At 42.7% G+C, this 27,650-nt stretch overlaps 1 protein-coding gene across 1 annotated transcript in view; it reads left to right on the top strand.

The window, feature by feature from the left end:
• Positions 1-27,650, top strand: part of SETD5 (SET domain containing 5) — a 66,558-nt gene that overhangs the window by 33,238 nt on the left and 5,670 nt on the right. The window contains exons 8-22 of the mRNA XM_066557933.1: positions 1,400-1,642; positions 6,691-6,839; positions 7,157-7,274; positions 7,698-7,807; positions 8,093-8,339; positions 8,530-8,610; positions 10,994-11,296; positions 12,126-12,443; positions 12,927-13,169; positions 16,522-16,651; positions 17,834-18,087; positions 19,433-19,489; positions 20,904-21,371; positions 23,024-23,310; positions 25,968-26,101. Of these exons, the coding sequence (XP_066414030.1) occupies positions 1,400-1,642; positions 6,691-6,839; positions 7,157-7,274; positions 7,698-7,807; positions 8,093-8,339; positions 8,530-8,610; positions 10,994-11,296; positions 12,126-12,443; positions 12,927-13,169; positions 16,522-16,651; positions 17,834-18,087; positions 19,433-19,489; positions 20,904-21,371; positions 23,024-23,310; positions 25,968-26,101 (3,142 nt within the window). The remainder of the gene's footprint in view (positions 1-1,399; positions 1,643-6,690; positions 6,840-7,156; positions 7,275-7,697; positions 7,808-8,092; positions 8,340-8,529; positions 8,611-10,993; positions 11,297-12,125; positions 12,444-12,926; positions 13,170-16,521; positions 16,652-17,833; positions 18,088-19,432; positions 19,490-20,903; positions 21,372-23,023; positions 23,311-25,967; positions 26,102-27,650) is intronic.

Raw genomic sequence — 27,650 nt, 5'->3', positions numbered from 1 at the left:
GAGGCCTATTCAAAAGGCTTTCACAGGAATTGCCCCTTGAACCTTCCATTTGCTTCTGATAGCTTCCAGTCAGATAATGCAATCCAGTCCCGAGAGGTGATTGATTCACGGCACTTGGGAGTGGGGTGTTTGATGTAAGGGATGTAGAACTGGTTGTGGCTGCTCTTCTGTGAGGGCAGTTGTTGTTTGATTGCATCAAAGCTATTTCAAGCTTGGACATCAAAGTAGTTCACAAGTTTAATATTGGGAGTCCCTAGTAGTGCTGCCTTGTTTGTCTCCACATCCTCTTACTAGGAATGGATGGGACAATATATTTATCTTTGACTTCCTGCAGTAGTGGTAGGTGTGGCCATTGAATAGGAAGGTTATTTGACAAAAAAAGTAGACTTGGATTGTGAGCTGCATTTATTTCTAGACACACAAGAGGTGTCTTAAGGTTTGCTCAGTTCCACCTGACCCCAGTCGTGCCACTGGCAGTGGCTTCTGGCAGGTGGCTCAGAGAAAAGAGGACAGTACTGTGGTGACCCTATGCACCATCTCCATAGTATGCAAGTGACTTGAGAGGGTAAAAATGCATGGCAACTCTTACTGTTTTTAATATATGTGATTAAAATAATGATTGCTCTTCACTTGTCCTTGTTACTAAGACCTCAGTGTCATATGTGTCTCAGTGCTTTATGAAGCCAGTTGAGTTGCTGAGCTCTGGAGTATTTGTTGAACTACTTCAACTACTGCCAAGTAAAGAATGAAGCTTAAGCCTTTTTCTTTCTACCAGCTTCTGTTTTCCCCTCCTTTACAAGACAGTCTAAACGGATTACCTGATTTTGCCCTCTCTTCTTTACTCTGCTTAGGACTTGCAGTTTTAACCCTGTGGGTATTAGCTTATGCTCTACATTCAGTTTCTTGAAACTCTGGTGACCATTTAGCTAGAAGGTTCAGGACTATTTTTGGATCAGTCACTGCAAAGATTGAGATGCAGTCAGCATCATTGAGCACTGTGTTAGCCATGAGTGGGTTGACTGCAGGACAAGCCTACATGAAATTTATTTGCCTTTGTGTGTTCTGTGCCTTTGCTTTTTTAATGTACTTAATTATTTTTCCAAAGTGGCTTAAATTTTTTTTCTGGCCATGTGCTAGCCTAATTTTATTTTATGTAGCAGTGCCAAGTACCAACTTTCAAGAGGTCTTAGTTCTGCACAGAAATCTCAGTAGATTTCTGAGTGACACTGTTGTACAATGTTCTGGAGGGTGCAGATGCTGAAAAATGTGTCCTCATAACCAACACTTACATAGCTTGGCACTGATTTGCCTTTTTTTGTAGCTTATTCATGTGCTTGGAGCACTGTGGATAGGTTTTCCTGCTGTGTACTATCCATTCATTCTTTGCTGTTTGGTGCAGAATTCCCCTTCTGAAGCACATGCCTTGGATGAAAACACAGCTGAAGGGTGGGAGAATCGGATTCGCCTCTGGACGGACCAGTACGAGGAAGCCTTCACCAACCAGTACAGTGCTGATGTGCAGAACTTGCTGGAGCGTCACCTCAACTCTAATAAAGACTATGTGGGCAAAACTGCTATGCTGGACACAATCAACAAAACAGAGCTGGCCTGCAATAATACTGTCATTGGGTCCCAGATGCAGGTAAGAACAAGCAGGACAGAGCGGGGAGTAGGTCAGGGCATGGGTGAGCAGTATTGTAGCTCAGGCCAACAGGCACAGATTTGATACATAGTGAATCAGAAATCATGCCAGTCAGAGAGAGATTAACAAATATTTGCATTAAACTAAATTAGTGATGCAAAGTTGGGGATATTTTGCACATTTCTGTAATGTGGTTAACAGGTATGTTGCCATAAATACCTTGGTCACTGAGCGGCCTGAGACAGAACCAGATATGTCACTTGCTGGAGATAGGAAATTTCCTGCTTTCCACCTGAGTTTTCCAGTCCCCTTAATTTATTTTTTATTTTATTTCTTGACTTGTGTTGTGTGGAAGGCTATTTTAAAGAACCTTTCAGCATTATTTCAGTATTTTGGATTATTTGGACTCTTGTAACTTCCAAATACTGCAGAACTACAACTGATTTTAGGAATCTGGTCTCTCCCTAATTTGCCAACGATGAGCAGTGGTTGGTGTCTTGCCATCTTTATGGAGTGCATGTAAACAAGCAGAAACAGGAAAACAATGTGTTTGTGTGGTGTATGTCTTCCCCATTCATACTCTTGTTAGCTGTTGTTTCATCTTATCTGTGCTTTATTGAACAAAGTACAGCCTTCCTACCCACTTTAGGCTTTTCTGGGCCTTCCTTGTCCAGGAGAATGGAGATAGTTGCATCTGAAAGGGTGGGCTCCAAAAGAGAAGGGGGCATTTCTTCAGTGTAAAAGGAGCAAAGTCAGAAACCTGAATATCAGGCATATGTTTGTGCTTGAATCATTCTTGTTTATATCAGCTGACTCACTCAGTGAAGTTCATGTGCTCCCTCCTGCCTTTCCCTCTGCCTTCATGCAGGTGAAGCACTTCAGACAGAGCACAGATATTGCCAGTAAGGGAGAGTGCAGAAAGAGGACTTTGGACTAAACTTTCTTCCATTCTTGCCTCTGGTTCTGCAATAAATAAGATTTCTTGTGGGGGTGGGGTGGGGGGGTAAGAAACATTTCTTGATAGATTTTCTAAAGAAAACAGCTGAGGAAATGCAGATATGAGAAAGTTCTACTTCTCTAGAAATCTTAATATTTTTGGAGACTAAATGTAACCAATTCTGTCTCCCTCACATGGGTTTTAGGAGAAGTCCTGAAATAAGTAATAAAACACATGCTGTGTTTCTTGATATGTGTACAGCACAACACAAGACTATAAAATACACATATATAATGTGCTTGTTCTTGCCATGTTCTTTCAGCCTCTCCCTTCCCAGTACAGGCTTAGGTTTTCCCATAGGAAAATGTGGCCAGCATTCCAAATCAGAAGACTCCAAATGTGATACATGCCAAAGAAACAAAAAAGTTGAAACTTGCAAAACTTGTTAGTGATCTGTAGTTACTGTAAACAAGCTGTTGGCAGGTACTTGTCATTGCACATGCTGGGAAGGTGTTAGGGGACTTTGTATTTCCGTTGGACACTGAGAAAAAAACAGGTGCCTGTCCTGGGTTGCTGCTTGTCACTCCTGTGTCCTGCTGTCTCTGCTCAGGAGGTGGCTGTGGAGTGTTGTGAGGAGGGCACCTGCATAGGTGTGGAGCACGTGCTCTCGTGCACTGTGTTCTATTTTTGTTTCACTCGTCTTCACCTTTGGTAGGCAAACTGAGAAGGCTTCTTGGTTTGCATCAGTTGTCTATTAACTAGGTATCATTATTGAATACAAAAATAGCTTTTCTGTGAGATAAAGGAAAATAGGTACTTTGAGCTAGAAAAAAATTAGGAGGCTGTGCAAGTATACATTTGCCAGCTGTGTAGTAATATTGTTGCTGCTCTCTTTGGCCATGAAGACTCTGAAGAGAGGAGAAAGGAATAAAAATAATGTTTTATTATGCCCTGCATACTCTTAATAGTTCAGAGAGTCATTTGACTTCAGTCAACAGTGATGCAAGTATATACTTAAAAGAGATTGAGATGTGACCTAAAAGCTTCCTCAAATCAGGAAGAGTAGGGAAAGATGGGTTAAGAGTTATACATGGAGGATATGGGATTTTGTTCATTGGAATATTTTGCATAAGACAAGAGGAAATGATCTCAAGTTGCACCAGCAGAGGTTTACATTAGATATTAGGATTTCTTTTTTTTTTACCAGAAGGTTTACCAAACTGGAATAGCTGCCTGGGGGAGTGGTGGAGTCAGTATTCCTGGAGGTTAAAAGACTTGTGGATGTGACACTGCAGGATATGGGTTAGTAATGGACTGGACAGTGGTGGCTTAACAGTTGAACTCGGTCTTAGAGGGCTTTTCTAACCTAAATGATTCTGTGATTTTATGATAAACCAGTTCTCAGCTGTCCTCATGATGCAAAGGGAAAGTTGTGAAAATATGAAGCTGTTTAGTGTTATGAATAAAATCATCTTAGTCCTGGCTACTGCCAGTTGCTCGACAAACTGAAAGCTGTGAATCACTTTCCTGACTGCTGTTGCCAAGCCAAACCCAGGGTTAGTATTTGCCCTTTGCTGCCTCTGATAATTGCTGACTTGAGCTCAAAACCCTGACTGATTTCACATTCTGAAGTGAAGAGCAAAAGGGCCTTTATAAAATAAAGCCACTGAGTATTATGCAGATGCTGCTCTGCAAACATATCAGAACAGTTTTGGCTGATTAGCAGTCAGCAGTCCCTAGCCTGTGACATGAATAAAATCATTTGTTCTTTTCACACATGAAAGCATGGCAGCTAATCCACTTCATATTTCTAAATTCAGAAAATGAAAACAAGCTGAGCTGTGTCTTACCAGAAGAGCTGTGAGATCATTCCTGTTTCACCAAACTCAGATAAATAAGTTACACAGATGCAGAGTTTCTCTTTCCTGCATGGACTTTCTCCTCCTCTGACCACCCCACTTTATCCCACCTATATTCCCCAAGCTGTTTTCTGGCATGAGGTGAAGAGTAGTGGGGCAGTCAGTCATGGGGCAGAGGTGAGAGTGAAGGCTACCAGACATTAACTTCTGAAAGATACTATCTTGTTATGCTCTTAGAGTAGTAGAACAGTTTAGATTGGGAGGAACCACTGAAGGTCATCTGGCCCAACCCTCCTGTGCAGGGCCAGCTTAGATGAGAAGGTATAAAAACAAATCAGTGATAGTATAGAAACAGAATTATTCAACTGGAAACACACTGGGACCTAATTTATCTAATAGCTTCAGATACTTTCTTCTTATGTACTGTCATACACTAGGAAATCTGGTCCCATTTATTTATTCTTTGTTGCCACAGTTGGATAGTAGAGTGCTAAAAGTAATTTAGCCACTACTCCATGTAGTGTAAACAGTCTCATCCTACAGCTTGCTCATATCATGGGTTTGTTGATCAGAAATCAGGACCAACAGTGTGGCTTCTTAGACTGGAAATAACATGTTTCTGTGGACTTAGGGAATCCTCTGTGAGCCTCTGTCAGGACCAAGACCTGAAGAGATGAACACCCTGCAAGGCTCTTCAGAGTCTCCAGTACATATATCCAGGTTTTCCCAATTGCTGGCAGATAGACATTTTTACCATTGCAGGTGTAAGACAGATAAACCCCATGGGCATGGCAAATGTGGCACTGGATTGTATCTCAAGAGGAGTTCTGGACCATTACTCCCATCTGAATAGGTTTCAAATAAATATTTTTATAAAGCTGTCTTTATCCTGCATCTGAGTGAGAGAAGTCAACAAATATATGTTACTCTACTAGCTCGTCCAAGATCTGCAGTATAATGTCTTATAGAAACAACAAAAGTCATTTTCTTGAGGGCGTTTTAAACAGAGGAGATAGAAGATCCCAGTCAGAAAAAAGTTTAAAAGGCTCTGGTTTAATATTTTCATGTGCTCAGTATGAGGGTTTTGCTGGGTTCCCAGTGCTGAGTACTGCCTTAAGACATTAACTTTTATTTCCACAAGGTTAGAACATCATGTGTTCTGTCATTATTTAGGCTGAGCCCCTTAAACTAATTTTTATCCATTTCAGCAGAGTGCTCAGTAGCTGTTTCTAATGAAAGTTCTCTCAGGAAAAGTTGAGAATGTGCTTTCAGTAAAATTTTGTGGTTTACTCCTAATTTAGATACATAATTGTCATTATTACCGAAGTCAGAACACTTATGCTTCAGTTCACTTTGGAAAAGTATCAAAACTGGGCCCTTATGAGCAGGGAATAGAATGCTTAGGAAGGAACAGGCACAGCAGTGGTGGTGAGGCAGCCAGTCATCTTCAGATAATCTTTACTTACAGAGAAGTTTCATCTGTTAAGTAAGAAAAGTACTTAGTTTTTATGGAATAAGTCTTTCCTATACCCTAGTGCTTATAATATCCCTTCCATTATTCCATAAAATATATCATATTTGGATGTCTGTACTTAAAGAATGTTGTGGTTTCATGCTGTCACATGAAACACATGGTTGTGAAAATCAGTTGTAATAGAGCTGTAGACTTTAACGTATGTTTTAATGAACTGTCACTACTTCATTAAAAATTTAGTTCCTCATGTTAAAAAAAAAATTAAATCAACAGCACTAGCTGAGCAGAGATATACAGAGAAGTTTCTAGATGGAGATGGAAATTGCCAGCTTAAGTCTTTGGCCTGTTTGCTGGAATTTACCATCCTTGCAGAAGGAAAAGCTTGCATTTTTTTTCCTCTGAATGTGTGACAACCCACAATTTAGGGAAGATCTCAATTATTCTGGCTGTGAAAGTGGCCATAATTGCAAAGCAATTCCCAGTTAGTAGCAAGTGACAGGTCTGGTTATGCCTCCTAGCTACAAGACTGAAATACTCAGTCTGATAGATTTGTCAGACTATTGTTGAAGGAAATGAATAAATACTGTTTGCTTTTGATAAATATTATCAAGGTTATTGGTCATTACTAAATTATTATAAAATAACCAACATATTCACCTGGCAGAGTTTCTGTGTGTTGCTATTAGAATATATTTTCTTTTTATATAGGTAAAATATTCTTCATGAGTTAGAGGCCTTTGGTTCAAATGTTCCTCTTTTGCTCTGGTTTTTGTTACAGCTGCAGCTGGGAAGGGTGACTCGGGTTCAGAAGCACCGGAAGATCCTGAGGGCAGCAAGAGACTTGGCACTAGATACCCTTATAATTGAGTATCGAGGGAAAGTTATGTTACGGCAGCAATTCGAGGTCAATGGGCATTTCTTCAAAAAGTAAGAGTACTATGAAATGATGGGTATGAGAGCATCGTGGCACAGAGAGACTGGTGTCTCTATGGGATAGTGCTCACTTAGAGGGTCCTGTCAGCTGTGCCTTCCATAGAAGTGGGAAATCAGATATATCACCTCAGCTTGATGCTTTGCTTATGGACCAAACCCTCTGAAATAGATCTTTTAAATAGTTGGAAGTACCTAACCCCAGAGCAGTAGTGCTGATGGAAGTTCTGCTTCCAGTGAAGTGAGGGACCTGTTAACAACAGTGCTTTGGGAATTGGCTATTTTGGGACTGAGATGTTCTGTTGTTTCTTCAGGCCATATCCCTTTGTGCTGTTCTACTCCAAGTTCAATGGCGTTGAGATGTGTGTTGATGCCCGCACCTTTGGTAATGATGCCAGGTTCATCAGGCGGTCCTGCACTCCAAATGCAGAGGTAAATTCTCTTTTCATCATCACTGTTACTGCAAATACATGTTTTACATAAGCTTAGTGCTTTCCCTAACTTAAAATGCACTAAATACAGTAAATTCTCTGTGTCACTTGCCTGTTTGATGGTTTATACTTGGAATATGAGACAGTTTGGGAACATGAGGGAGGTTTTTTTGGAAGAGAAAGATTTCTCTTATGTCTTTCCTTTGGCTGCACGATGATACTGAGGGTAAGCAGGTGGTAGTAGTTGTAAGTGGAAAAGCACAGTATGAGACAAGAGCAGTGAAGCAGGCTTTTCCCTATGGAGAATTTGGGATAATTACTCATAGAGTAGAATAAGAGCTACTTTGCAAAAGGAGACTTCAGTCTTGGAAGTAGGAAATGCAACCTGTGCAGATGTCAGCTTCTTTCTACTTCGTTTAACAAGGTTCGTCATGTGATTGCTGATGGGATGATCCACCTGTGCATCTATGCTGTTGCCACCATTGCCAAGGACACAGAGGTTACCATCGCCTTTGACTATGAGTACAACATTTGGTGAGTCCTTCACCTCGCCCAGGAGCTCTCCACTGCCCTCCTGGACTGGACATCTTCCTCCAGCCCTTTCCTCGCATTCTACATATTGCTCCGTTTTCTACTGAGTTGCATTTCCCGGCTATTCTGTCCAGTTCTGCTGGCATATTCTCCAATAGAGGCCATAAGGTAGCCTGCTGTCCTTGCTTTGGCACGTGGTGAGATGTTTAGTAGGAGATGTATTGAATGTCTCTGTGCAGGGGTTGAGAAATGAAGAGTGACACGAATTATGTTTGTGTTTTGGAGCAGCAATTATAAAGTGGACTGTGCGTGTCACAAGGGGAACCGGAATTGCCCTGTGCAGAAACGTAGCCCAAATGCTGCAGAACACCTACCTCCACCTGTTTTAGGCACACTGATTGGGGCAGAAACACGCCGGCGAAAGGCCCGACGAAAGGAGCTGGAAATGGAGCAGCAGAGCCTTGCGTCGGAGGAGAACGGCACTCAGCAAACTGAGGAGGTTCCTGAGGGACCTGCAGCAGTCAGTGACAATGAGGTAAAACCTTTGCCCCCTTGTTATATATGTTGACATTCAGTGCTGCAGGAGTCTAATCCAATAGCATTGGAATCTGCAGAACAGAAACTGCAGGAAGCCTTTTTTTAAACCTTTAGTGCCTTAAATTACCATAGAAATTTTGGTAACTTTGGAACAGTACTGGGTTACTTAATCTGGGTTTCTCTCTCAGGTGCCAGAGAAGGAGGAGAAACAAGAAGGGGAGAAAGAGGAGCCTGTAGATGAACAGGGAGCCTTGGTCCACAGCAGACGGGCAAGTAGCTCTCTCTGTCTAGGTATCACCCTCTTTAGGACTTACTTCATGCAGTGACCAACAGGTCCAGTTGGATATTTCACTTGTTTGAACACAAATCCCATCTGTTAGCAATCTTCAGTAATTTGATTAGCAACAGCAAAAGAAAAAAAGGGGGGAGCAAAAAACCACCGAGGTTTGGTTGACTTCAAGTCACAGGATTAGGGTGCTGCAGATTAGGAGATACACTATGGATTTGTTTCCTCATTGAAAGGTTTAAGTGTTACTTTCAGGGCTGTTCTATAGTCTAAAACACACCTTTAGCAGAACCATCAGCACTAGATTTCAAAAAGGCAGTTGTACCTTTTTTATGTTCCTGCTGCCCTTCCTTATTGCCAGTACAAGAATTTATGGCGCTATATAGAACCATAGCATAGTTTGAGTTGGAAAGGACTATCAAAGGTCACTTACTTCCTACCCCACCTCAGTCAGCAGGGATATCTTCAATTCAATCATACCATGAACCAGAACCTGATTTTTCTTAAAACTTGGTCATTTTTGCTGGGTTAGGTTTGTAAACAGGTATCTGTTCAGTGTATGGTTTCATAAACATGTTGCCATGTGGGGAAAAGAGTGGGATCGAGTTGCAAAAGTCAGTAAGAGGAGTAGACCAGCAGTAGTATTGGCACTTACTTAATATATTACTTACTTATATCTTAGTGCTCTGGGATCTTTGATAATACAGAGATTATTTTTATATTATTTTTCTATTATTATATATATTTGATAATACAGAGATTATTTATATATTATTATACAGAGATTATTTTAGGCTTCATCTTTACTGAGTAGAGCTGGTGGTTTTTTTCTTGTGTTGCTTATGGCTCCTGGGATTGCTGCCTGGATTAGAATGTTTTATGCATGTGAATGGAGCTGTTCTGGCTCCTAATTCGTTAATTTAAATAAACAAGAGAAAAATCCAAACAAAAATGCAAATACACAAATAAAACAACCAACCAACCAGAAACCCAAGGAAGAAAAACAGAAAAATTGCTCCCATCCTTTAACCAGCCAACAAATGTATTGAAGCTAGGAATTCCCTGTTCTTCTTTGCTCACCAGTATCATAATCACCTGTCTTCCTCTAGTCAGGAATATGAATCTGCCAAGTGTAAATTTCCTGAGAATGCTTTAAATGTTAAGATAGTGCAGCAACCTGGAGAGCCAAGGGCCATCCAGTGGAGAGATGCTTGGATTAACTGATGGATTTTTTTAGAACAGATGAGATAAAGCAGTCGGTTTCCACTGAAATTTGAATGAGAGCAGTCATCCATCAGATTGGCCTTAAAGCTTTGGAGGGAAGATTTCATTTTAATGCAGGAAGGCTGATCTCTTTTTGGGACAGAATAGTTCAGTGAGCCTAAGTGAAGTGTTAGTTTCCTGTCAGCCTGTAAGGCCTGTTCCTGTAGGTTGCACCAGTTAATCTGCTTTAATGCGATTCAGTTTTCTATACTTGGCATCAGGTAAATACCCATCTCTGTAGTTTCCCCGGTCTCTGTGTGTGTGTGTGTGTGTGTGTGTGTAGTATTTTTTAATAGAAAACTGTAAAGGCCAGGCCATGGACTCCAAGATACTTTCTTCATTATAAATCTCAGAAGACACTTGACCCCACTTCTTTAAACCCTCTTGATTCTCGCCAGTCACTGCAACATTATTGTACTGGGCTTTTTATAGCATAGGTACCAATTATTCCTGACACAGCCTGGTGATAAGATTTCCTGTCCTTTGTGTTTACCTAATAAATTGACTTGTTTTGCCTCTCTATTCTCTCATGTTCTGTTTTTCTTATCCACTATGTAAGCTGCTTAGACCAGAGCTTTTATTTTTGAGCTGGGTCATCTTCTGACATTCTTGCTGGGAAAAGAATGAATCTGGAACATTTTTATCAGTTTGTGTGGTGTATTACACTTGCTGCAAATTACTTAATCATGTACATCTATTGCCCCTGGCTTCTCTTTGGTTGGTCATTGGCGAATAGCTGTATTTGTTTCCAAGTCATCTCTCCACTCTACTTATACTTTCTTACGCTTTTTAATTCTTCAAAATTATGCATTTCCTTGTGGCTGTTTTATTAATATAACTCAGTAGTATCTAAGTGGTCCTATTTAAGAACAAAGTCAAGTTCTTCTACTTGCACTACAAACACATGATTATGTTGTTATTCTGGGAAATTTGCCATATTGAAAAATGCAAATAACTGATAAGAACTGCTTTTCTCTGTCCTCTGTCTGGCTTTTGTCATTGCTATTTGGCGGTTGTTCTCTTTGTGCTGCTTCCCATATCTGTTCTTGCCTTGTTTATGTGCATAATTCACCGTGCTTACTTCAATTTCCCTTGTGTTGTAGTCCCGGGAAGACAGGAAGGTGGAAGCCATCATGCACATGTTTGAGAACTTAGAAAAGAGAAAGAGGAGACGAGAGCAACCATCAGACCGTAACAGCACTGATGCTGAAATCAACGTCAATTCTGAAGCTCCTGAGCTGGAAGAAGTGAAAACAGAGACTCCTGAAACTGAAGATGGAAGTTCAGCACTGAGTGCTCCTCCTGCTCCTCCGGCTCCTCCTCCTCCTCCTCCTCCTCCTGCTCCTCCTGTTTCTAACAGTACCAGCAGTACTGGGGTGAACACACGACGCTCCTCACAAGTAGCGGTAAGATGAAGATAGAACTGTTTGCTATCTTGTACAAAGCTCAGGTGCAGCATTTCTGATCATAAGATCATTCAGGTGGGGAGGAGCTTTATGGGCTTTCTAGCCCATTCTGAGTTAGGTAGGGACAGCTCTGAAGCTAGACCAGGCTGGCCAGTGTTTTACCCAGTCTTCTCTTGAAAGCCTCCAGGGATGGAGATTGCATCTCTTCCAGGTCATGACTGTTAGGTTGAGAAAAATTTGCTGTGTATCCAGTCTGAACCTCTCATTTCAGTGTATGTCCATTGATGCACCACTGCATCTTCTTAGTGGCTTCAGGCTGTTTGTAGGAAGACTGCTGTTACATCTCCCTCAGTCCTCTCTGGGCTGAACAAGTCCAGCTCCTTCTCCAAGGAAGAGAACTGGTGTGAGCTTAAGTTGGATGCGTAAGTGCAGTGATGGAAAGTTATTTTCTTTTTGTTTGGGCTTTTTTTGACCCAGTCTACTTTGGATGCATGTGTTCCCATTTTATGGCAGGGCTCAGACACTTGCCTGGAGTGCTCCATGTCAGCTCAGGTCAGGAATAAGAGCAGTTATCTTGAGACAAGCAGCAAGTTTCCTATTGCTGCTTTCTTCCTAAAGACCCATGTTCTGTCCTTTAAGAATGCAGAAGACAAAACGATAATGTGCCAGTGTTGAAGGGTCCCCAAGGCCATCTTATGAACCAACACAGAGTCCAACAAGATTTTGAGAGTCAGGTAGTGTTAATAAATAAATCTCAATTCTTGATCCTGTATGCAGAGAAAAGGAATACTCTTAGAGGTGCTCAGACTAATGACAGTTTATTTTGTAGGATGCTGTCCCTGAAAAAACAGTGGCTAAGCCAGCTCCAGCAAAACCCTCCAGGCCCCGACCAAAAAGTCGCTTCTCTCGATACCGGACCAGTTCAGCACAAAGACTGAGAAGGCAGAAACAAGCCAGTTCCCAGCAAGCTGAACTCACACAGGCTGTCCCAGAGGAAGGAAGCACTGCCAGCTTGGTAACCACAACAGATGTCAGCAATGTGGAAGGGCCAGGAGAAGGCAGACAGTTGACGGGATCTGACCCAACTGCTATCCTGGCTACAGGATCCCAGTCTAAAGCTGCAGTAAAGTACCCCAAAACAAAAAAGGTAAATATGACCAAGTGCTCAAAGTTGTGATGTCAGGATGGCAGGTATTCATTTAGGGTGCAGCAGAGAGGTTAACTTTCAGCTTAGAATTGAAGACCAAGAAGGAATGTGACTGCAGCTGTCATGTACAAGCTAGAATAAAGTTGGAAGGGAGGAAAAATTGCAGAAGCTAACAGGCAGCTGCCACATACTGGGCATAAATTAGCTGTTTGTGTTTAGAAACTAGTTTTGAACAGGGTGATCAAGTTTTTGGAGAATCTCTAATAAGATGAATGGGGCATAAAATCAAACTACTTCTGTGACATTGGGTTGTGTCTCCAACAGGTGAGAATTGGGTTTGACACAGGAAGTCCTTTCTGTTGAGAAGGAGGAGGGTTTTAGCAGTGGGCTGACTTGAGCATTGCTTCCCATACACCATTGTGCCATGTTCCCTTTCTTCTTCACCTGTGCTGATTGCACTGACCTGTGTGTTTCCTCCTTCAGTACCTGGTTACCGAATGGCTGAATGACAAGGCAGAAAAGCAGGAGTGTCCAATTGAGTGTCCTCTGCGCATTACTACAGACCCAACAGTTTTGGCAACTACCCTAAATATGTTGCCAGGTCTCGTGCACTCCCCACTGATTTGTACCACACCTAAACACTACATTCGCTTTGGTTCACCTTTCAACCCTGAGAGACGTCGAAGGCCCTTCCTGCTGGATGGCATTTACAGCTCCTGTAAGAAGGTATGTTTGCTCGTGTCTTACCTTTACACAATGTGTGCTCATCTTACTGGCTCTCTTGTAAAGTTGTTGTGTCCTTTTGGAGTTTATTTCTGTGTATTCCTACTGAGCTAATGTGTTGATGCAATGTCCAGGCTATGACTGCTGGCCTCCTTGCCAGAGTTCAGTTTTCATCCTTGCCTTTTGCCGTGGTAGAACAACTGTTCTGTGACTGCCCTTTTAGAAACATGTACTTTCAGATCTGCAGTGGCTGTTTATTTTCCAGCATACACAATTCAAAGAGTGTTGATTGCTTCCCTTAGAAAGTTTAATATTACTGCTTTCACAGTCAGAGGATGGTTGGCATTGTGGGGATAGGACAGTGTTGCAGAGGACCTCAAGAATCCAGTGCCTCAGTTAAGGTTCATTGTCTTCGGAGAGCCTTTGTGGTTTAAAAGCTTTGAGTTTGCCTGTTCACAAGAACAAGTCCACAGCTCTTTGTTTGGCATCACAGACTGCCTGTCTACAGCAGATACTTGAGGCCATGCAGGAAGCTGGGCCTGCCCAGCTAAGGATTTAGTTCCTCCAGAGATGACCAGTAAATGCCACTATTTACTCATCTGCAGGGAAGGCAGGGTCATTCACTCAGTCAGATTTGTATTGGAATCCATCTTTCCTGTTGCCTGCTGGTTTTGCTCAGAGACTTTCCAGTTCCTGTGTGATTACCTGAGGACAATTATACAGAAATCTTTTCTGCTCTCCCTGTCTTGGTGGCTTTCAGGTACCATGTCCTGGTTTCTTTGCCTTCCTTTGTTTGAGGGTATTTTTCCAGAGAGAATCTTTGGACTTTACTGTTTTCCACCTTCAGCCAATTTGTTGTCATGCCCTAATAGTCTCTTCAGTATTTCCTTCATAGGTAAAGCTCTTCATGGTTCGTATGTAGAGGTATGACAACACCTTGTCTGTTTCTGTATGCCTGGGCAACCTCCTCATGCATCTTTAAGCTGAGAACTGCAAGGTTTGAGCTTCTTTTGAACCTTAACAGTGTCTTTGAGCCCCAGGGAAAAGAGAAACACCCAGAGAAAAGCTGGCAGAGTTATTTGGAGTTCGGTGCTTGGTGCTGTTGCTGTACAACTGGCCAGCAAGTTCAAAACTGAGGGAAAACTATTGTCATGGAACAAGTCTTTCAATCTGTTGCTGCATTTGACTCTTTTCTAGTCAAATGTTAATTCTCACTGCTGGACAGGGAGTGGAGTAGTCTCACTATTGATGACTTCTGTTTAGTCCACACCTTCTTTGAAGTTGTGTCCAAAACTGGGTGTTGTGTTGCAGCTGGGACATTTTCAAAGCAGAAAAGTTGCTTTGTGTCTTCTGACCTGTACCCATTTTGTGCATCCCAGTATGACTGAGTTTTCTTTAACAGGTTGATTTAAACTCATGTTCAGTTTGTGATTTTGTATGTTGTTAGAACAACCCATTGGTTTGGTAGCCTGTAATTGTAGAAGTGATTGTTCTAGACTCTGCTAAGCTCTGTTGTGTTTTTCCCTATCCATTTCCCAATTTAGTAGGGAAATTTTTAATGGTGTCATCTAGCATTCTTGTTTCGTAATCTGAAAACTTAAATACAGTATCTATTGCATTAAATAGTTAATAAGGTATTGAAAGTTGCTGTGTCCAGAACAGAGGTTGCAGAAATAATTTGTTAGATTTCTACTTTCTGAATGTAAATAATTGTTATCTGTTCTAGTGAGAGGTTTCATCCATTTTGTAGGAGATCCCCGGCTTTTTCTTGGAAAATTATTTTTAGCATTTGGTGGTTTTATGATTTAACCATCTAGAGATCTAGAAATCTGCTTCTTATGTTCAGGAATGCTTAGAAAACTCACAGGGAATACCTTCTTTTCAGCCAGCTGAGGTCTAGAAATGGTCCAGAACTTGATGATAGATACGCTCTCTCAAGACCTGATCTGTGTCTTGTCTACTTTTGACTACTCAGCCAAGGAGGTTGATTTATAAAGGCTGTTGAAATAGATCACATATTTTCTTGGATTGTCAGCAGGCCTCATCCTTAAACTACTGAGAACTGTGCCAAAAAACTCAGCTGATGATGTCAGTTTGCATCCAAAGCATGGCAGTGTCTGAACCTCGCAAGGAAACTGAACTGTAACCTGCTCTCACGTTAATCACACCCTGTGCAGTGACTTGGCTGTCAGATCAGATGCCACCTTTGAGGTAGAGGTGCTCCAGACTGGCTGCCACTTCTCCCTTTTGCTGGCGGCCACAGTGGAAAGCCTTGAGTTCCATTTGAACAGAGAAGAAGCGTCTGCTGTACGGTAGTGAAGGCCATCAAAATAGATCCTGTCACCTGCTCTTCATCCTCGCGTTGAAGTTTTCACTTTGAGGATTGTGGCCACTGAGTTTGTGATGTACTTTCACGATAGCTTTGAGGAGTCATAAGACACACACGTGTATCTCTAATAGGATACACATTGCTGGCATGCAGATGAACTGTGGATTCCTGAAAGGTAAAAGTACAATTTTAAACCTCTCTAGGACAAGAGGAGTCTGGTACAGTGAGTCCCCTGGTAAACTACACAAATGAAAATTGCTGTTTGATTTTTTTCTGCAGTTTGCTGTCATTTCACTGGATCACCTGAGTGTTTTCCCTTATGTTGTGGCAGTTACCTTTACAGTAGAATAAGCAAAGGTTCCTGCCTGCCATCAGGAATCAGTCTGTATCAAGATACAGGGCTAGCACACCCACTGCAGCAGCTGATTTGCTGAGGCTTCAGTTCATGTTCGCTTGTGTGAGAAACATTCTTAATTGTCCGTGTTCAGAAGACTACTGTGACTTACCTTTTTATTAGAAGCTGAAGAAAATATTTGCTTTTATTATTCTTTTCTTGGTTTATGCTCCTTTAAAACTGCTGCTTGCGTTTTAATCAGATTTTTTTTTGCTCAAATTTGCTCTCCTTGACAGGAAACGGCTTTTTTGCAAAAATCAGTGGTTGTACATAGTTCATTATATTCGTGTCCCTTTTCTTTTAAATTACTATTGTTTTAATAGTTTTAGGAGCCACCATCCAGCATTTTTATAGTTATAATTTGCTCTTTAGTTATCTCTGTTACTGTTGATGATTGCTGCTCCCAGAGCTCGTGTCAGGAAGGGCACAGCCCCAGCACAGTAGGTAGCGGGCTCAGTGCTGACAGCCGTGTTCTAACGCGCTCCCACCTGAGCGCACACCAGCGAGGTAACTCCAGGCTTCTGAGCAGCCTGCCCTGCTCCACAGCAGTGTGGGAGTTGGAGTGCATCCTGCAGGACTGCAGAGAAAGTACCCGAGGAGTTTCACGTTTATGCAGTCTCGTTCTGTTTCAGCGCTGGATCAAACAAGCCCTGGAAGAGGGGATGACTCAGACCTCAGCAGCTCCGCAAGAGAACAGGACCCAGTGTCTATACCAAAGCAATGAGAACAGCAGCTCCTCCAGCATCTGCAAAGATGACACAGGTAAGTGCTCAGCACCATCAGGGCAGCATGGGCACTGGAGTCAGACTGGGGAAGGTTCTGACTACCAAAGGGAGCTGTACAAGTGACATCTTAACATGTCCTGCTGCCCGATGGCACAGCTTATGGGCTAGGTGAGAATGTTGCTTTGCTGTTCATTCAAATTTCTGCAGACTCATTCTAGCTTGAGCATTTGTGAAGTTTCTCAGTATTTTCTTGTCAAAAGATAATCACTTAACATTGCATTATCAATCTCAGTGCTCTGGGATGTCTTCAACAATGGAAGGGAGGGGTTAGAGGGAAGAGAGCCCAGGATCATCTCTTTTCAGCAAGGTGCTGTTGGAAGGTCAACTAAATACTTGCTGACTGTGGGAAGGTGTAGCAAAGTCTTACAGGCATGTGTGCAATAAATCATTAAGTAAGTCTCAAGTATGGAGAAGCTAAAATCTCTGAGTAAAGCAACAGAAGGGTTAAAAATTGTGTCTGAATTTACAGAGAAAGAGAGTGCAGCTCAGCCCAGTCAGGGATCAGTTTTCCAAGGATGACAGACAGGAAGCTAGACATCACACAAATGATACAAATTTGATTATTGAAAGGTGAGATGAATAGGAAATAAACAGAATGCCAGAACCAATAAATGTACCTTTCGAGCAAGACCTAACCTGTAGAATTTACTGTGATTTGGTTTTGGTTTTTTTTTTTAACTAAGCATCAAAAAATATTATTATTTTGAGGAGAGGTAGGCCTGAGGGGAAAGGTTTTAATCCTAAGGGGAAGTGGACGTGTGCTTGGGCTGTATTGATGTAGCCTATAGGGAACTGTTAGGTTCAGGTAATGATAATGGAGCTGTCTCTGATTTGTTTGTAAGAATCACAATGACATGTTCTCTGACCTCTATTCTCTCTCTCCTCTTTTTAACCTTTCTTGCCTTCCTTTCCCCTAGCTCCCTCTTGTGCTTGCTTCTAGTTGAAATATTTGCTTTCCTTGTTCAGTGCATGTTCCTGATGTTGTATTGTTCTGTTACCAGTCTCTAGACTTTGATGTAGAAGTAACTCAGAGGTACTTCATTTTTGGGAGTCGAAGACTCCTGGGTTTCATTTGGGCTGGGACAGAGGGAAGAGGACAGCATGTGATGTGCTCATCTTCAGTGGGTCAGCCTTGTCCTCAGCTCAGTTTGTGTTTCAGACTTGCTGAGTCCCCTGAAGAAATGGAAGTCTCGCTACTTGATGGAGCAGAACGTGAAGAAGCTGCTGCGGCCGCTGTCCCCTGTCACGCCCCCTCCTCCTGTCCCTCCGGTCCCCGGCGCTGCGAGCCCTCAGCTGGCCACGCCCTGCTCGTCTCTGCCCGGCGAGGAGGAGACTCGCAATGGCTACGGCATCATGTTCTCACCCATCCCCTCTCTGGCTGCCAGCCGCTGCAATACTCCACTACAGTTCGAGGTAAATCTGCCCGGGACTGGGTGTGCTGAAAACAAAACAGCAATATTTGCAGCAGAGCTGGCACTAGGACCTTCCTTTTTGAGTATGCATTCCTAAGCAGCATCACAGTCTCAGCCTCAAGAGCACTGCTGCCTTGCTCTTCTGCTTCACTTCTGGACATATCTCCTGCTCTGTGAAATGTCAAACTTTCCTACAGCCCAGCCTGCCCTCACTTTGTAGCTATCAGTAACATTAGTCTTATCTTTTTTTTTCTATTTCTGCAGAGTAGCTCCTAATTTCTCATGTTTTTCAGTGACCTTTAATCATCTCCCCCACTTCAGATCTCTGTGCCAATGGGGTTTTCACCCTGCCATTTCCAAAGGGTACAAGTATTCCATTTCTCAGAGGCTGTAAAGCATCCTTGGCTCCTCTTTCCTCAAACAGCTTTCAGTAACTCAGAGTATGGTAGTGTTACTTCATGTTGTCTTCCACTGTATTCTTTGGTTTTACAGCCTGAGGTTTTTCAGACTCAATTTTGTGATCTTTTTAGAGTGAAGTAATTTAGAGGATGCTTGCCTCCTCCATATTCATAAGAGTGGCCAAAAGCATGATGCTTCTGCTTTTTTTGTGGAGTTTGTCACAACTTTTTTTAAGAAATTTCTGAGATTCCTTGGTTTTCTGCTTTGCAGAAAACAGTGACTCCTGCTATATTTCTGATAGCAGCATAGCTCTGGGAACCCTGCCTCTCTGATTCTATTTTAGGCCTGCTCAGTAGCATGCAAAGGGAAGTGGTTGGGAAGAGCCCTTAACGGTGCTGTCACATGCATACACTGCCTTCACTGATACAGGTGCCCAGATGATACAACATTTCACAAAGCTGGCTGCTCACACCTCTTCTCTTGACTTGAGCTGAAAGGTGGCCCACAGTGGATTGAAAGAGACATGTTTGTTTTATAGTATATGTCTCTGAAAGGTCATCTTAGTCTTTGAGGGATCTTAGTTTACTTTCGGGGCTAAACTAGGCTTTTCTTCTCTCCCATATTCTCAGACTAAAAACCATAAGTGTCTTTCTCTATACTTCATGGTGCAAAGTCTGTGTGACAGCATCAGAAATATAGAGGTAGCTGCTGCTTTTCTCAACATTCATGTGCTCTGGTTTGGGTACTAAGTTGCATCATGAGATGCAGTAACCCAGTCCTGTCTGTGCTTCCAGGAAGCTTTAGAAACTACTTAACCAACCATGATGCTGTCCAGGCTGGGGCCAGTTGTTTAGAATAGCCATTACTAACCTGTGTGCTTTTGTACATTGTAATTTTCTCTTGACTTTTGAAGTAGATGAATAACTAGATGCTTTTCCCTCCTCTAGAACGTGTCCTCCCCCGAGAGCTCCCCTGCGCACAGGCCCGAGTCCATGTCACCTGAGGTAATTATGGGAGCGTGCTGGGAGGGGAGGGAGGAGTGTGCAGGCACTGGGAGTAAGGGTGGAGCTTTAGTCACAGTAAGGCTGAGGAGAGTTTTCAAGGTTATCACAACAAAACAAACAAATTGAAGACTGGAATTTGATTCGTTTGCTGACCCTGGTGGGAATCAGACAGTGCAAAGACTCAGTATGTTTCAGCTACTGAGATGCAGGCAAGAGATTTGGGGACCCTGGAATTGCCATCACCAATTTCAGACTCAGCCCAGCCCATGAGTGGTCTGTGAAATTTACTGAGTAGTGGCCAAGTGACTGCTGGGGAAGGGAAAGCATTCACCACTATTTTTGACTTACAAGCACACAGTGGTACACCTGACATGCTCTCTTCAGCCTTGCCTTACCACCTACTCACTTGCAGACTGAAAATGTTGAGGAGATGGTAAAATGTCCTATTTTGCTTAGCCTGACAGCTTAGCCTGTTGTAAAAGACGAGATGAACTGCCTTGCTCAGTGACTGTTTCATAGTAGAAAATTCCTGCTCATCTCCAATGTGGTGGATTACTGGGAGCTGTAATACAGCAGGGAAATGTTCTCAGCAACAGCGGGAGGGCAGAGCTGATGCCTGGTGCTGCTGTGTTTTTCCCTCTGCACTGTAGTCCTGCAAAGAGGATGAAATCTTGTCAGTTATACTCATTGTTTGAGATCCTGACATATTAATGTGGTGAAGGAGATGATTATTCTGCTGTCCTGGAGGGTTTTTGGCACTTTAAGTAGATAAATGAATATAGTGTTGTATTATTGCCTAGCGCTCCACAAACTCTGACAGCACAAAGATGATGCCATTGTGGTTTTGTTGGAAACTCTGAAATGTAAAAATGCAGTAAAAATTAAATGAATGTACTATTGTTAGAGATTTCCAAAGTTCACAATAAGTGAAACAAATGGCTTAGAGGTCCTGGGTATTTTATTGTTAGGAAGTTAGTAGTGGCTGACTTGGGACAGGCAAGAACTTGGCTAATAAAATAGCAGAAGGACAGCAGGTCTGTTCTATTCTCTCCTGGCTACTGCTCTGTATGAGCAGTATGCCTCTGATGTATGAGGCAATTGAAAATGCTGAGTTTAATTCATTAACTGCCTGGGGATAGTGTTGAGCTTTATCCTCTTGCTGCAGAAAGACTGCTGAAGGGGAAGGGGCATCCTGTATTGCACAGCTGAACTGATCATTGTTTAGTCTCAGTCATTCCCCTGTTGAATGGGCAGAACAGTGCAGGAAAGAACCAAAGGGGTATTTAGAAAGGAATGGGGAAAGGGAAGCAAGCATTGTACAGAAGGTTTTCTGACTTAAATTTCTCTCCCTACCTTTGCTTGACCTTTTTCCTGACAACCCACCCCCTTCCTGTATCCTTCTCGGATTTCCCAGGTCTGCCTCCGATCCGACCTGGATTCCAAGGGTGGGTACCTGGATTCCAGTGCAAACACCTGCCAGGAACGGCCGTCGCTGCTCAGCTTTGCATCCTCTGATGTGGCTCCACAATCCTCCATAAACTCTACTTCAGAGATGAACTTCCCAGGGAAAAGTGGGGAAGCACAGATGCTGCTACGAAGCTCTGATCAGGCTTTTCGGACAGAGTTTAATTTAATGTATGCCTTCTCCCCATTGAACGCTATGCCCCGCGTGGATGGGCTGCTGCGGGGCTCTCCTCCTTTGGCTGACAGGAAGCCCATGAATTCGGATGCAGGATGCTGCAGCTCTCCTGCAGAAGGGTATTTCAGCAGACACGAGTCAGGGCTGCTCAAAGAGACAGCACATGGGTCCATGTCCCCCTGCAGCGAGAGGGCTGCTGAAGGCACCAGAGCTGCTCCCCAGAATCCGCCACAAAGGAAGAAGGCAAGTACTCCTGTAAAAGAAATCCTTCCATTGCTGTGAGGTTTACTGTTCCCACTCAGATTACTGCAAAGACAGGCAGAACAGAGAGAGAGTCTGGGCAAGTTATCCAGGCATCCAATGCCTGGGTGAAAACAGTGACAAGAGGGAGAGCTACCCTTTAGGCAAGATTTTGATATGAGAAGTGGAAAAAAAGACACCATGGTGCAAATACCTCTTCTGGGATCACAGAAAAAAGAGCAGGATGCTGGCAGCTTTCATTAACAGTTGTTAAACTGAGACAAGACCCAAAGCAATAACACAGTGCAGCTGTACAGCTGGTGAAGGTGTTATTTATCAGGATGAAAAGGGTTCTTACTGGGAAAGAGAGGCTAATGTTTCAAAAGAAAACATAGGCTGTTTACTAGAACATACTAGAACATTTCCATAACATTGCAACAAAAGTAAGATGAAGGTTATTTAAATTTTAGCTCTTTGAAACTAAAAACACAGGAATATAGTTTAAAAAAAGTAAATACATACTGGTTTCTTACAGCAGGCCAGTTACCCTCATGGGACTAAAACTGAGGTAAAATGTTAAGGTAGTGCTGTGATAAAATTGGGTACTCATGGGACAAATTATCAGTGCCTTTTCCTGTGCTTGGAATTTTTTTTTATGGCAAGTGTGGTAACTGAGATAACTTGTAAAAGGGCCCAGCTGGATGGAATATCTTATTTCTTTTCCATTTCTGGAGTCTCTTGATTTTTTTTCTTTGTTTTTTCTTTTAAAATTACATTTAACTTAAAACCTTCATATGTTGAGTTACTTTTGGAAATAACTTGTTCAATATTTTAGCATCATAAAGCCTTCTGTACGGGCATTGAGTCATAGCTGATAAATTCTTCAGCAGAGCTGCCTTCTGTGAGTCCTTTATGGCTCCTTTCCTTATAATAACTTTGAGAGAAGGCAGGCTGAAAGGTAAGTGCTCAGCTGGAAATATTTGTTTCTTTTTGGTTCTGCTGACCTTGTGTTCCGAGGCTGCTTTTATCTTTGGTTGGTGTCTTTGATAAATCTGAGACTGCTTTGCCCAAAACACATTCTACCTTGGCTACAAGCAGTTTGTTTTGGTGGTAGGGCTGAAGTTTGCAATGCCTCCATAGCAGGAACCTGCTCTAAGCAAGTTAAAATTCGGCGCAAGGCTTCACCAAGCTTTTAGTGTTAATGTGGCTGAACTAGTGCAGATGAACTGGGCACTGAAGATACCAGTTTTGTGAAAAAGAGTCATTACCTGTTTTGGTGATGTACAGATATTGAAAAAAGTTACAGTCTGTATGGAGGGTTTTGAGAGGAGGGAGGTTATAGCAGCTTGTTTTTTGAATATCCATCTCCCGAAGTAATGTGAAAATCCAGGTGGTTAGAGAAGCAAACAAGCTGGATGTTTCTACTACTGTATTGGTCATAAAAAGTAAAAGGAGGGTGATCATGGCAGTCTGAATTTGCACCACTTAGCTCTTTTCTGGAGCATTTGCAGATCCACCAAGAGTTGATAATCCCAATATGCTTTTCAAGTTTTACCTGCAGACCCAGAAGATGTTTTTGGACGGTGTGTGGGCCTGTTCCTGCCCGTGTCCTGGTGCTCTGTGTTCCCTGGCCCATGGCTGTATTTCCTCCCCAGGTGTCGCTGCTCGAGTACCGCAAGCGGAAGCAGGAGGCCAAGGAGGGCGGCGACGGCGGGCGCGGCGCAGGGACCCCCACCCGGCAGGGCAGCGGCGGCTCCGGGGCCGACACGGACGGGAACGGCCCCTCGGGCTCCACAGCACGAACTCCGTCCTCCCCACAAAGTGGCTTCTCCCCTTCTCATCCCTCCCTGCCTCACGTAGAGGACATCAGCCCACCAGACTCAAGGGGCTGTAGTTCCTCATCATCGCTCAGTAAATCCCAGGAGAGCATCAGCAGTAGGTGGTGAGTGTTATCCTTCCAAGCAAGCCTGAGATTCCCCCAAGGGGAGGACCAAACTCCCCAGGGGGCATTTCCATAACAATATGTGCAGTGAGATGGATTCATTTGGGTCTCTTGGTATTGTTCTCTTTCATAATTGCTAAACAACTGTGAAGGATACCAGCACTCTTCTCAGCCTGTCTTTTAGTTCTTGGTTTAGATATCAAAAATCTGTATTGAAAGGTACAAACTTAAGCAGCTGTTGCTCTTCCACAAGTTCCATTTTGAGGTCTTGGGTTGTAAAGTCTTGGCCAGGCAATGAAAGTCTAATGCAGGTCTTTTTTGGCTGAACCTTCACTCTTCTTGGACATGAGTGATACTAAGTCCGCTTCTGTTCTGAAGGAAAGCTCGCAGACCTCTGTAGCTTTGCACTTGAGAAGCAGGGACTGTGCAACAGCTCCAGCTTTGCTAATTTACCAGACTCTGGCATGCCTAAGGCATGGACAAACCACCTTTATCATGGTTACCCTGAGAAGGTTTGATAAAGGGAAGGTCTTCAAAAATTTCGAACCTGGTCCAAAACATGAAGTGGTGCATTGAATTGCCAAGTGTGGCATTATGGTGCCAGTGATGGCTGGGAGGTTCTGCTGACTGGATCTGTGTAGGGCACTGGCTCTGCTGCCCTGGTTTGTGCACACCATCAGCAGAAAGGCACACACAGACACACACCCCCTTTTCTGATGCTGATCTCCACATACATGGTTGGGTCACTGCTCGGGTAATGGCAGGGGGTTGGCATGAGGAGAAATTCAAAGCAGTGCTGAGGGCAATGAGAAGTATGAAGTTTGTGTTGAAAGCACTTGGGTGAATTTGGAGGAGTAATAGATCTGTTTCCTTCCTTTTTCCATCACTTTTCAAACAGAGTTTAATGGAAACAATTTGTCTTTTACCTCTCTGACAGTTTTTTGTCTACCAGAGGACCTTCTGCCAGATATTGGGACTGGCCACAGCTGAGGCAGTCTGCTAATGATTAGTTTATCATCATTATTTTATTTTCAAATATTCTATAAAAGTGGTAATAGCCCATGTTGTTCTCCTCCTGTGCTACTTCCTTCTGCCTGTAAAAGAGCAGGAAAAAAGCCAACCAGCTGAATGAACTAAAACTAGTTCAGGGTGAGGTGTCAGTGTGGCATCCTTGCTTTAGTACCATCTTTTGTGTTCTCTGAGCTTCATCTGCTGCTCCCTCAGCAGGTCCTGCTCTGGCTTCAGTTTCCCACATGGTTTCAGGAGTAAGTATTGTGTGGGTATAAAGATCCTATTGTTATGGCACACTGGATATAAAGTTGAAACCATGCTGATATGTTTTGAAGTGGGATTAAGCAGATTTGATGCCTTTTAAATCCTTGGGTTTCTCTGTTTTAATGGGCATGGCTGACAAACGTACACTCGCTTTCTACTTTTAAAAATATATTAGAACCTGTTACTGAGGTAAAGTGACCCAGTTTTGTCTTTCACTCCGCGTGCTTATACATCAGATACATTTCCAGACATTCACAATATTAGGAACAGAAGAAATTGGCGAGAACTAAAATTCCATGCCTTAATGTGTAGAATCTTCCAGATTTTTGCTGAATTCTGCAATAATTGAGAATAGCTTTCATTAAAAAAAAAAAAAAGAAAACCACAATGGTTTTTCTATTTCAGTTGCCAGGATAAAGCCATCACAATGTAAACAGATGTGCTGCTGCCCAGTAAAGCCAGCCTTGTAGAAAACAAGTCTCCAAGCAAACAAAATAATAAAAAACCCTAATGGAAAACACAGTATTCAATATATTAACAAAAATTAAATACGGAAATCAGTCAATATCCAGTTAATATGCATGCTTCCATCATATGCAATGCATTTACCATAACCTAAATATTTAAATTCAGGCATGTGTAAGGCACAAATTCACCAATGTCCAGAGTAAAGGCATTGTAAATCCCTAGTCATGGTGATGCTGTCTCTAGGTTAAAAGACATATTTCCAAAGAGATTTGGATGGTTCTGTGCATGGTAGATGGAATGTTGACCCAGGGGCCTGAGGTTTGTCTGTAGCTCTTGTTTTTCTTCAACAGTTTGGCTTTAGGAAAGCCGCTTCACCTCTTTGTCACCCTTAGACAAGACACTTATAAAATGGAACAATATCTAGCATTAATCTTGAGTGGAGCGTTTTCACACTACAAAATTAACAGGACAAAGTGGCATTAGTGGGCAAAATGGCCCAGCTAGCTCTGCTCCAGAATATTGCAGTATCCAACTATATTGTCTTGGCACTGTATTATCATAAAGGTATTGAGTTTGCCTCTGCTTAGTTTGAATGAATGTAATTATGCAAAATAGCTGCAGTTAATCTTAAGCCCATACCAGGATTTTCAAAAAAAGGTTTGAAACTCAAATTTTTCTGTAACCAGGTGATTTACTGAACTGGATGCTCATACCATGTTTTTGATTAAAGACTTGGTGTTCTGAGGGCAGTGGCATCATGATAGCAGGGACCAGCAGTCTGAAACCCCACTGGAGGTTTTTTACATGGCACAAGCAGTTCAGAAGTTTGTTCCTCATCCATCTAAAGAGCTGGTGGTCTCTGATCCCCTGTGCATTGGGGATGTTGCTCCCTCCTCAGCTGGGTTTTGTTGCAGGATGGTGCCGACGTCGGTGGAGCGGCTGCGGGAGGGCCGGGGGATGCTGGAGAAGGTGCTGCGGAGTGGGGCCAAGGTGGCCCAGAGACACGAATCCTCCCCTACCCAGGACGGTGCTCCTGAGAGAGATGCAGGTAGGATGGTGAAACTTGGGCATGTTTGCTTGGTGGGACATGATGTGCTTGGATAACTTTGCCAGCTTGTCTGTGAAGTTGGTTAGTTGTACCTTCATCTTTGACATTATCATTGCCTTCTGCAAACCAAACTTTACTGTTATTCAGATATTGCTTGAGCCTGTATCCCTCTCCTGTTGGACCTGGAAGACTTCTAGATTTTTTCCTAGGGATTGAATCCAAGACTCCCTGCACCTTGACTCTGACAGGGACAGCTTCTTTGTCCTTGGACAGATGGGTGCACCTCCTATGCTCTGAAAGAGCTGTCATTTAATGGACATTGGGTGAACATTCAGACAAGTGTATTACCTTGTTTCTGAGCAGTTTAGGGCAAGTATGTATTTCCTTCTTTCCAAATCAGGCTGTAGTAAGATGTGTTTGAGACCAGCTTTGAAAATTGGCTTCTCGTTTGGACTTCTCCTGGTTTTGTACACCTAAGCTCATTCTTTCAGTGCTTTTTCTTCATCTAGTCTTGAGAGGAAGTCCTCTTCCCTATCAAGTATGTCACATTTTCATGGGACCCCATTGGGAGTCTTTTCCCTGTCTTTCCCATACCAGTGGAAGTGGTTTTCCTGGTTATTTTTTGGAGGGGTAGGCAAAATCCAGGCTCTTGGAACAGGTCTTTGCCCAATGTAACTTGTACAGCTCTGGCTCTTCAGTGTCACCCAAGACTTAGGATGGAGTTAAACTTTTATCTGCAGTGATAAATTCTTTCTTGTTACATAAACCCCATCCCATTCTGAGTTGTGAAAACCTAATGCTGCAGCTGACAAAAGTCATCTTGTTTCCTTCATCCTAGCACAGCAAAGTACTTTTTTTCTTTTTTTGCTTGCTCTGGCAATTTCTTCAGCAGCTTGTTTAGATTCTTGTTTAGATTCTTTGAGCCACCTCCCCTCCCCCAGTTGCTGCTCTGCTTCTTAGTGAAACAAATGGGTGGCTGAGTCCCTGCTGTTCCTGGTAGCACCTGGAGGAGTTATGAAGAGGCACATTTTCACTTGCTGCTGCTGTAACATAATATTAACAGGAACTAAAAAATCCCAAAGTTGGAGGGTTTGCTGATGAAGCATGTAGCAATGAAATGGAATTTGTGTAATTTGTGTGCATTGCACGCTTCTGAGAACTGCATCTGCTCTCAGCAAAACCTGTCACTTCATATATGCTTTAGGTTGACACAGGCCAGTACAGCCAAGAAAAGCAGTTATTCATGTCCTTCCCTTGTGCAGATATTGAGAATAGGGGAGGATGATGTTGGCTCTAGCTTTTGAGTTTACATAAAGCAAATTCAGAAAGGTCATACTTTATTTACCATTTGTAATTTAGTCTTTCAGTAGGCTTTAACTTGTCAAGGTTTCTTTCTGGAAACAGGCAATGCCAGTAAATTGCCTAGCCCTACTGGTGTGCCCAGCCTTTTAAGAAAACAGTTTCTTCCAGAAATCTTTAGATTTCTTGTGATTCTCATACTTGAGTTCTGTTAATCACAACAATGTCTGAATTGAGCAGCTCTTCTGTG

The sequence above is a fragment of the Molothrus aeneus genome, chromosome 12 (assembly GCF_037042795.1).
Source record: "Molothrus aeneus isolate 106 chromosome 12, BPBGC_Maene_1.0, whole genome shotgun sequence".
NCBI classification, from domain to species: Eukaryota; Metazoa; Chordata; class Aves; order Passeriformes; family Icteridae; genus Molothrus; species Molothrus aeneus.
The sequence above is the reverse complement of the archived record's forward strand: the minus strand, read 5'-3'. Positions and strand labels throughout refer to the sequence as shown.